General features: G+C 40.4%; 2 protein-coding genes across 3 annotated transcripts in view; both read left to right on the forward strand.

The window, feature by feature from the left end:
- The window catches only part of LOC308110671 (protocadherin alpha-C2-like), a gene marked incomplete at its 5' end in the record, with an annotated part of 191,219 nt that overhangs the window by 59,295 nt on the left and 120,591 nt on the right, over window positions 1-11,333 (forward strand). Inside the window, one exon of one of the 2 annotated variants that reach the window (XM_080465122.1) lies at window positions 7,499-10,042. The exons of the other annotated variant lie outside the window; for it this stretch is intronic. Coding sequence (XP_080321248.1) covers window positions 7,655-10,042 — 2,388 coding nt within the window. Of the gene's footprint in view, window positions 1-7,498; window positions 10,043-11,333 lie in introns of those variants that run through there. 2 annotated transcript variants of the gene reach the window in all.
- Window positions 1,026-6,918, forward strand: LOC308110886 (protocadherin alpha-3-like; the record flags this gene model as incomplete). Its single annotated transcript, XM_080465506.1, has 2 exons — window positions 1,026-1,322; window positions 4,834-6,918. 2 exons carry the CDS (start codon window positions 1,026-1,028, stop codon window positions 6,916-6,918), a joined length of 2,382 nt encoding a protein of 793 aa, XP_080321632.1.

The raw sequence follows: 11,333 nt of genomic DNA on the forward strand, positions 1-11,333 counted from the left end.
TGTAATGTATTATTTAACATTATGAAAACTGCACTTAAATACATACTCAGTTCAATGTAAAGCCTGATCAACCTGCATGTGTCCACCTATGAGTAGCAGATAAACTAAAACTGTTTCCCCTTGTTTAATTTTCACTCTTGTCACAAGACTGTTCTTTACGGACCTGAGTAATCTGGATGTTCCATAATCTATGAGTAAAACTGAGATGCATTTAGGCCAAAGACCATTCAAAGCTTCATAGACAAGATCTACGATTTTGAAGTCAATCCTTTGACATACATGCAGACAGTGCATATATTGAAGCTCAGGTGTAATGTGCTCCACCGTCTTTGTGTTGGTGAGGACTCTGGCTGAAGTGTTCTGGAAGAGCTGCAGCTAATATAATTTAATTTTTTAGCTTTTTTTTTTTTTTGGATTTAGAGCTTGTGAACACACCATTACAAGAATCCAGCCAACTGGATACGAGTGCATGAATCAGTTTCTCTATATCGTTTTCGGTCGGAATTTCTTTAATTCTTGCAATATGATTCAGATGGTCGCAAGCTGAGTAGTACCAAATAACTTATGAACAAGGAAACCTCACACATCAGACTCATTTCTTTGTGTCACGTCACTTGAGCTAATACCATAAAATGCCTTTTTATTATTGTGGTTATTTGCGCCTTTCTCCGCATATACCAAAGCCGTATCTTTATTCAGGCAGGGTACAGAAGTCAACATCTATATTTCCCTGCAACTGTGTGGGTTGCAACCTGTTTTTCTGCAGTGGCAGTTTAGATCGCTTGGTGTCAGTGTAATAGAAGAAAAAAAGAAAACGCTGAACTAATTTCTGACGGAGCCATCAATTCCACGGAGTCCTGAGCGCGATACTGTCGCAGACTAATTTGAGATCTGTCTTTGGAATATATTTGAAATCAAGTCTGTTGTGAAAAGACAATGCGTGTATTCGCATGTGGATGGTTTTAATTTGCAACAATGAATCAATTGCAGTTGTGACGGATTTCTTTCCATTTTGAGATTTTGCCATGGAACAAAGAAAATGCGAGCAACGGGGAAGGAGAGGATGTTTGATCAGCTGCGTGGTCGTCGTGCTTTTGTGCGGGGTGGTCTCGGCACAGATGCGCTATTCAATCTCCGAGGAAGTTATTGAAGGAACCGTCGTCGGAAATGTTGCAAAAGACCTAGGATTAGATAAAAACACTTTGAGAGAAAGAAAATATCGGGTTGTTTCAAGTGGATCAGATCCCCTCTTCCACGTCAACCAAAATGATGGTGTCCTGTATGTGAGCCGAAAGATCGACAGGGAAGAGGTGTGCTCACAGAGCAGTGTGTGTTTAATCAATCTGAAAACTGTGCTAGAACATCCACTTGAAGTTCATTATGTAACCGTGGAGGTTCGGGATGTAAATGACCATTCGCCAAGTTTTCTGGAAGAGAAAAAAACACTGGAGATTTCAGAGTCTGTATTACCGGGTGTCCGTATTCCGCTGCAACCCGCACGGGATCCAGACGGCGGTCCCTTTTCGGTTCAACAGTATAAACTCAGTTCGAATGATCATTTTCTCTTAGAAGTGAAGGATAAGGGAGAAGACGGTAAATTGCCAATATTAGTTGTAAAGAAATCTCTGGATAGAGAGGCTGCGAAATTTCATTCGTTGGTGCTGACAGCGGTAGATGGAGGAAAACCGCCTAGATCTGGAAACGTTAAAATACTCGTAAATGTTCTGGATGTTAATGACAATGCTCCTGTTTTTTCACAAGATGATTACATCGTGAACCTTAATGAGAATGCTCCTGTTGGTACGATAGTCATTCGAGTGAATGCCACTGATTTAGATGAGGGCCAAAACGGAGATGTAATATATTCATTAAGCAGTATTGTTAATCATAAAATTCTTAAGCTTTTTGAAATGAACCCAATAACAGGTGAGATAAATGTAAAAGGTTCCATAGATTATGAAGAGAAGGATAAATTTGAAATTGAAATTCAAGCGTCGGACAAAGGTTTTGCTCCACTTTCAACGCAAAAAAGCGTGATTATTAATATAGTTGATGTGAATGATAATGCACCTGAGATTGAAATCACCTCGTTTTCCAGCTCAATCCCTGAAGATTCCAGGCCTGGGACTACAGTTGCTCTTATCAGTGTGAATGACCTAGACTCTGGGCTTAATGGAAAAGTTATTTGTAACATCGGTGAGGGTGTTCCTTTTGCATTGTCACCATCCTTACAAGACAAAATGTATTCCTTGACGACAAAGTCCCATCTTGACAGAGAAAAACAGGCACACTATGACCTGAAAATTACTGCGAAAGATGCAGGCCAGCCCCCATTATCTTCTGAAAAAACAATAAGTGTTGTAGTGTCTGATGTGAATGACAACAATCCAGAGTTCTCTCTGAGCCCATATTCTTTTTATGTCTCTGAAGCTAATGAGCCAGGCGTTTCTGTATTTTCCGTAAAAGCTTCTGATGGTGACGATAATGGCAATGCACGTATATCTTATCATATTTTAAGAGATGCCAGCAAAAAATACATATTAACCCAATTTCTAAATATAAACTCTGAAACCGGAGACATTGTGGCATTGAAAAGTTTTGACTTTGAGACTCTGAAAAATTTCCAGTTCCAAGTTGTAGCCACGGATTCTGGAACTCCGCCACTAAGCAACAACGTCACAGTCAACGTGTTCATTCTGGATCAGAACGACAACGCTCCAGTCATCCTGTATCCACTCAGCTCCAACGGCTCTGCTGAAGGTGTGGAGGAGATTCCCCGCAATGTCAACGCAGGACACTTGGTGACTAAAGTCAGAGCCTATGACGCTGATATAGGATATAACGGCTGGTTGTTGTTCTCACTGCAGGAAGTTACTGACCACAGTCTCTTTGGTTTGGACCGCTACACAGGACAGATCAGAACACTTCGTTCATTCACAGAGACAGACGAGGCTGAACATAAACTAGTCATATTGGTCAAAGACAATGGGAATGTTTCACTGTCAGCAACAGCTACTGTGATTGTCAAACTTGTGGAGCCCAAAGAGGCTTTTGCAGCTCCTGATGTGAGAAGTGCAGCAAAAGTAGACGAGGAGGACAATGTCACATTTTACCTTATGATCACTTTGGGAGCAGTTTCTGTACTTTTCCTCATCAGCATCATTGTGCTGATTGCAATGCAGTGCTCCAAATCAACAAACTACACGTCTAAATATCTGCAAGAGACTAATTACGATGGAACACTGTGTCACAGCATTCAGTACAGATCTGGAGATAAACGATACATGTTGGTTGGACCCAGGATGAGTATTGGATCTACTATAGTTCCTGGAAGTCACGCAAATACTCTGGTACTACCTGACAGAAGAAGGGCTTCTGAAGAGGTAAGACATGTAGGCAACCGTTGTATTGTGAGAATATGCATTTCAAAATAGTTTACATTCATTTGCAAATCTTCAGTGAACGATGTTGTGTGATCTTGCTTGGATGTTGCTGTTCATTGTATGGTTGTCTATGCTGAGCATTATGATTTTTTTAAGTCATCAGAGCAAACAATTGCTCTTCAGGATGCAGGGTCATAAATATATTGCCTTCATGGGTCTTGAGATGAATCTTTATTAGATTTAATATTGAAACGATTATCGATTAGACTTCCTTGAGGATGTATGAAAAAACCTGCTATGATCAATATCCAGGCTTGTGTAATTGCTTTTTATTAATTTTCACTTGTAAAATCTAAACTTAATGGTTTAATCACTGAGCGAAACACATTTTGTTTTAGTTTTACATGTGTCCTCTCAGTTTTGTGTAATTAACTACAAACCACTGCTTTGATATTGGGGAGCTATATTAAAATGATGGCCAGCAGCACGAAGGTGATAGTCAATCTGGTTTTATTAATTGTATTCAAGAAGGCACTTCAGAAGATGCACTGAGTGAAAAAACATTGAATTAGAATAGCGCACAACTACTGTCCATGGTGCTGAAAATGTTTGCTTCCATTTCGCAGTTTCCATGTTTGAAGGAGCCTTAATTTCTCCAGTTTATTTCAACAAATGAAATATTTCTAAGATAACACTTATTTTTACCACTGTTAAAATAAGTTATTTTTGTAATTTGCAGAATTACATCTCCTTTTTGAATGTGCAGCCTACAGTTTATGGTACCTATGTCGCTTTTTTCGGATCGTACTTTGAGATAAATTAACAGAGATTCTATGAACACAATTTGGCCGATTTATGACCAACAGTGGATTGTCTGCAGTAAGAAATTATGTCGCACGGTGTCAGCGCAACAGAAAAAGTCAGCACTCTGTCTGATGTCGTCACTGAATGTGGTTCAACCCCCAGGTCACTTTCATCAGTTCAGGAAGAATACGCAGTCGTTACCGAACCTATCACATTGATTTGGAATAATTGCACTTGTCGTTTCATTTTTTGCCGGAAAGCAGTAAATAGTTTTACGCATGGACGTGTAGAAGACACTACAGTTCAGCTGGGTTTATGTGAATGGCCGTTAACAATAGCGGGTGTCACCATGGAACAAAGAAAACAGGGAACACGCTTGGATCGAGGACGCCTGTCTGGCTTCGTGGTTATGGTGCTCTTGTGGAGTGTGGCTTCTGCGCAACTGAGATATTCAATCCCCGAAGAAAGTAACGAGGGGACTGTGGTTGGAAACGTGGCAAAAGATTTAGGGTTGGATACAAGCACGCTGAAATCAAGGAAGTATCGGATTGTCTCAAGCGGTGCGGAGTCCTTATTCCATGTAAATCAAAACAATGGGATTCTCTATGTGAGCCGAAAAGTTGACAGAGAAGATGTGTGCGCACAGAACAATGCGTGTGTGATAAATCTAAAAACTGTTCTCGAAAATCCACTGGAGGTGCACTACGTCGGAATTGAGGTGTTGGATATAAATGACAATTCTCCCAGTTTCCCAGAGGAGGAGAAACGTTTGGAAATTTCAGAGTCGGTTTTGCCCGGAGCGCGATTTCAGCTGAAACCTTCACGGGATGAAGATAGTGGCCATTTCTCCGTGCAGCAATATAAACTTAGCCAGAATGATTATTTTCGTTTGGAAGTAAGAGACAAGGGAGAAGATGGTAAAATACCGATCTTAGTTTTACAAAAATCTTTGGACAGGGAGGTAGCAAAGAATCACTCGTTGGTGCTGACTGCGATAGATGGAGGAAAACCACCAAAAACAGGGAGAATGAATATTGTTGTCATTGTTCTGGATGTTAATGATAACACACCCAGTTTTTCTAAGGATATTTATTCAGTCATGCTTTCTGAAAATGCTCCAGTTGGTACAACAGTAATTCAAGTTAATGCCACCGACTTGGATGAAGGCCAGAACGGAGATGTATTTTACTCATTCGGAAACAGTGTCAGTAACAAGTTATTGTCAATTTTTGATATCAATCCATTAACAGGTGTTGTAACTGTAAAGGGTTTGATAGACTATGAGCAAAGGGATAAGTATGACATTGAGATTCAAGCATCAGATAAAGGCCTTGCTCCGTTAACCTCTGAAAAAAGTGTGATTATTAAGATAGTTGATGTGAATGATAATGCACCTGAGATTGAAGTTACTTCGTTTTCCAGCTCAATTCCTGAAGATTCGAGACCTGGAACCACAGTTGCTTTAATCAGTGTTAATGACTTAGATTCTGGACTCAATGGAAAAGTTATTTGCTCCATAGGTGAGGAGGTTCCCTTTGCTTTAGCACCATCCTTACAAAACAATATGTATGCATTGGTAACCAAATCACCCCTGGACAGAGAACAACAAGCACAATATGAGCTGACTATATCTGCAAAAGATGGTGGTCAACCTCCGTTATTCTCAGAGATGACTATAAGTGTTGTAGTTTCGGACGTGAATGACAACAATCCAGAATTCTCTCTCGCTCCTTATACTTTCTATGTCATTGAAGGTAATGAACCAGGTGCCTCTGTGTTTTCTGTCAAAGCTTCTGATTGTGATGAGAATAATAATGCACGTATATCTTATAATATTTTACGAAGTGGCAGTGAAGATAACAAGTTCACCTCATTCCTTAACATAAACTCTGAAACCGGGAATATTGTGGCACTGAAAAGTTTTGACTTTGAAACTCTGAAAACTTTTCAGTTCCATGTTGTTGCCTCAGATTTTGGAACTCCGCCACTAAACAACAACGTCATAGTCAACGTGTTCATTCTGGATCAGAACGACAACGCTCCAGTCATCCTGTATCCACTCAGCTCCAACGGCTCTGCTGAAGGCGTAGAGGAGATTCCCCGCAATGCCAACGCAGGACACTTGGTGACTAAAGTCAGAGCCTATGACGCTGATATAGGATATAACGGCTGGTTGTTGTTCTCACTGCAGGAAGTTACTGACCACAGTCTCTTTGGTTTGGACCGCTACACAGGACAGATCAGGACACTTCGTTCATTCACAGAGACTGACGACGCTGAACATAAACTGGTCATACTGGTCAAAGACAATGGGAATGTTTCACTGTCAGCAACAGCTACTGTGATTGTCAAACTTGTGGAGCCCAAAGAAGCTTTTGCGGCTTCTGATGTGAAAAGTGCAGCACGGGATGATGAGGATAATAATGTGACTTTTTACCTGATGATAACTTTGGGCTCAGTTTCTGTGCTTTTCCTCATCAGCATTGTCGTTCTGATCGCAATGCAGTGCTCCAAATCTACAGACTATACATCTAAATATCTGCAAGAGACTAATTATGATGGGACACTTTGTCACAGCATTCAGTACAGATCTGGAGATAAACGATACATGTTAGTTGGACCCAGGATGAGTATTGGATCTACTATAGTTCCGGGAAGTCATGCTAATACATTGGTACTACCTGACAGAAGGAGAGTATCTGAAGAGGTAAGGGCTGCTCTAAATACTTAAGCCTATATCTTTGCTTTTAAATAAATTCCATGACCCATTTCTCTGTTATGATTTTTTTTTTTTTATATCAACATAGTTTTGCTTATATTCGACTAAATGCTTCACGGTACTGCATGCAGGTTGCATTATCTGTTATTTCGTCTCATCATGTCCGTGCATTTATGCAGATCAATAAGTGGTTGTACCTTTTCCATTTCTTTTCTCATATCGATTATGCTGCCAGTGTTGGGACAGTTCTTAGGCCCATATAGAGCATTGCGAATCGCTGTCCATGGTGCTGGTGCCGGTTTCTCCATGTATTTCTCGAGTGACATGTATTTCATTACCAATTGTAACGTGTTTAATTTTGGCATAAATGCCTATGGTGTTCGGAAAAGTCTTATTTCATACTTTCCATTCAGAACCATCTATATTTTTTCTGTCAACATTGGCATCGCGGAGTTATTCCACGCAAATTCAAGTTTTCGGTTGTATCATTATTTTTTCTCTTGCAGTAAGCAATGACATCGCATGGTGTCAGTGTGCCAATGAAATGTATCGTTTTTCTTGGTCGCTATCGCCTTTTCGCACCTCCTACTTTATTGCGTTCTCAGTTAAAAATGGATGGATCGCTGGGTGGCTTGCTGCTGCTCTCTGATTATTAACACGGACTTTTAAAATTTTGAGGAAGGCGGAAACATTTCATTTGTAACACAGATGTGCTTGAAATATTCTCCGTGACGCAGTTGTCAATCCGATGTGGAATTTGGATGTTTTCGTTTTGGCCATGGAACAAAGAGGGCGCAAGCAAACGTGGATGATGAGACGCGCAGTCGGGTGCGTGGTTGCGGTGCTGTTGTGGAGTGCAGCCGCGGCGCAGTTAAGATATTCAATTTCTGAGGAAGTTAACGAAGGGACTGTGGTTGGAAACATAGCAAAAGATCTGGGATTGGATAAAGGCTCCCTGAAAGACAGGAAGTATCGGATCGTTACGAGTGCTGCCAATCCTCTTTTTTACGTGAATACAAACGATGGCATCTTGTACGTGAGCCGAACGATTGACAGGGAGGAGGTTTGCGAGACAACAACTACATGTACGATCAACCTGAAAACCGTGCTGGAAAACCCTCTGGAGATACATTATGTCGGTGTGGAGGTGCTAGATATAAATGACCATTCTCCGTCTTTTCCCGATAAAGAAACAACATTGGAAATTTCCGAATCCGTGTTGCCGGGAGCTCGTATTCCACTACAACCGGCACGTGATCCAGACAGTGGTCCTTTCTCTGTTCATCAGTATAAACTGAGTGCAAACGAACACTTTAGGATAGAAGTTAAAGATACAGGAGAGGATGGGAAAATACCTGTGTTAATTGTTCAAAAGCCTTTGGACAGAGAAATTTCGCAAAAACACAAATTAGTGTTGACCGCAGTAGATGGAGGCAAACCTCAGAAATCTGGTCATATAAATATTCTGGTAAACGTTCTGGATATAAATGATAATGCTCCTGTCTTCTCTAAAGATGTTTACTCCGTGACGCTTGGTGAAAATACACCTATCGGTACAACAGTGATACAGGTGAATGCAACTGATTTGGATGATGGACCGAATGGAGATGTTGTCTACTCTTTTAGCAACAGCGTAAATCGTAAATTCTTCAAACTTTTTGAAATAGCCCCTGTTACAGGTGAAATAACTGTAAAAGGTCGAATCGACTTTGAAGAGAAGGACAAATATACCATTGAAATTCAAGCATCAGATAAAGGCTTTGCTCCACTATCAACTCAAAAAAATGTGATTATTAAGATAGTTGATGTAAATGATAATGCGCCTGAGATTGAGGTTACTTCATTTTCCAGCTCGATACCTGAAGATTCCAGGCCTGGAACTACAGTCGCTCTTATCAGTGTGAACGATTTAGATTCTGGGCTTAATGGACAGGTCATTTGCAATGTAAATGAGGACGTTCCTTTCACTTTATCACCATCTTTACAAGACAAGATGTATTCCTTAGTCACCAAATCACCTCTGGACAGAGAGAAACTAACACAATATATCATAACAGTTGTTGCAAAAGATGCAGGTCAACCTTCACTGTCATCTGAAAAAACAATACATGTTGTAGTGTCAGATGTGAATGACAACAGTCCAGAGTTTTCATTGAGTCCATATACCTTCTATATCACAGAAGGTAACAATCCGGGAGCGACTGTGTTTTCAGTGAAAGCTTCAGATCACGACGAGAACGACAATGCTCAAGTATCGTATCTGATTGTCAGAGATGGAGGAGAAGAAAAAAAAGTGACTACTTTTCTAAACATAAACTCAGAAAGTGGAGACATTGTGGCATTGAAAAGTTTCGACTTTGAAACTCTGAAAACTTTCCAGTTTCAAGTTGTCGCCATGGATTCAGGAACTCCACCACTAAGCAAAAACGTCACAGTCAGTGTGTTCATTCTGGATCAGAACGACAATGTTCCAGTCATCCTGTATCCACTCAGCTTCAACGGTTCTGCTGAAGGTGTGGAGGAGATTCCCCGCAATGTCAACGCAGGACACTTGGTAACAAAAGTCAGAGCCTATGACGCTGATATAGGATATAACGGCTGGTTGTTGTTCTCACTGCAGGAAGTTACTGACCACAGTCTCTTTGGTTTGGACCGCTACACAGGACAGATCAGGACACTTCGCTCATTCACAGAAACAGACGAGGCTGAACATAAACTGGTCATACTGGTCAAAGACAATGGGAATGTTTCACTGTCAGCAACAGCTACTGTGATTGTCAAACTTGTGGAACCCAAAGAAGCTTTTGCAGCTTCTGATGTGAAAAGTGCAGCAAAAGTAGATGAGGAGGACAATGTCACATTTTATCTGATGATCACTTTAGGAGCTGTTTCTGTACTTTTTCTGATCAGCATCATTGTGCTGATAGCAATGCAGTGCTCCAAATCTACGGACTATACTTCTAAATATCTACAAGAGACTAATTATGATGGGACACTGTGTCATAGTATTCAGTACAGATCTGGAGATAAACGATACATGTTGGTCGGACCCAGGATGAGTATTGGATCTACTATAGTCCCTGGAAGTCATGCAAATACACTGGTGTTACCTGACAGGAGACGTGCATCTGAAGAGGTAAGACACATCAGTGAAACCCAAAAATATATCAATATTTTGTTGAGTGCAGTAAACACATATGACATTGAGATGCCACTGGTGTAAATATGAATAAGGCATTCCTGACTCAAAGGTGGACATTTTGTGTGTGTGTGTGTGTGTGTGTGTGTGTGTGTGTGTGTGTGTGTGTGTGTGTGTGTGTGTGTGTGTGTGTGTGTGTGTGTGTGTGTGTGTGTGTGTGTGTGTGTGTGTGTGTGTGTGTGTGTGTGTGTGTGTGTGTGTGTGTGTGTGTGTGTGTGTGTGTGTGTGTGTGTGTGTGTGTGTGTGTGTGTCCTTCCTCCAAATCTTGCGTTCAGTGTTGTAACATGGTTGGCTCACTTGTGGTTGGTGTGGAATCAAATGACAATGTAATATTAATCAATTTAACACAATTCAACCTGATCACAAGTTTGGATATTCTGCCCTCCATACTATTTGTTAAAATAGTTATTTTGTTCAAGCAAAAACAAAAGCAGAGAAGCACAGAGCAAAGAGATATTGAAGAGAGGAAAAACTGTTATTTCATAGCTGGAGGTAGAACAACATCTTCAGCTCTACTTTCTTTTTTACTTTTACTTTTTCTGCTGCTATGACACTATTTTAGTAGAAATGACAGTGTGGTGTTGTTGTTTTTTGTTGTCTGTTTTTTACATAAGCTACTTGTTTAAGGATTTCAATATCACGCTGAACAAAACTGAGTAGCTGTCACGGACAGTCAACATTGTTCGAAAGTCTGGAATTTTTGTCGTATTATTTTTTTTCTCAGTCCAAAGTGTTTCTTCCGTCAGCGTCCATCTTTCTGAGTTTTGTGTCGCTGCTCCCACACTAGCCACATGAGAAAATACCGCAGATGCAGGCACCAAGTAAATGTGAGGGTCGATATAAAGTACTCAAGTATTTGCTTGGTTGATTGTGTGCCAGATTCTGTTAAAATGTGTATAGAAGTAAACTGGTATCAGTTTTTATCTCTTAGCCGTTACTTTGGGGTTTTGGTTAGTGGTTGACAGGTCTGTCGCTCAATTTTAGTGTTGTCGTTTTTTTTTTTGTTTTTTTTTGTTAATTAATTCTTCTCTTTTTTTCCTTTTATGATTGGTGCATTAATAGAAACCGGACGAGTCGTTTCTTTGATTGTTGTTTTTGTCTTTTTTTTTTTCTGACCCGTTCCACTGTCGAAACTCACACTCATAAGCATCCCCTCATAATCTGCAGGAGGTGACACCTGATTAATGGAAATGTATGTTGTTTAAAAAAGGAAAGGTGTACGGCGTCT

This window comes from Lipophrys pholis (genome assembly GCF_963383615.2).
Source record: "Lipophrys pholis genome assembly, chromosome: 6".
Lineage (NCBI taxonomy): Eukaryota > Metazoa > Chordata > Actinopteri > Blenniiformes > Blenniidae > Lipophrys > Lipophrys pholis.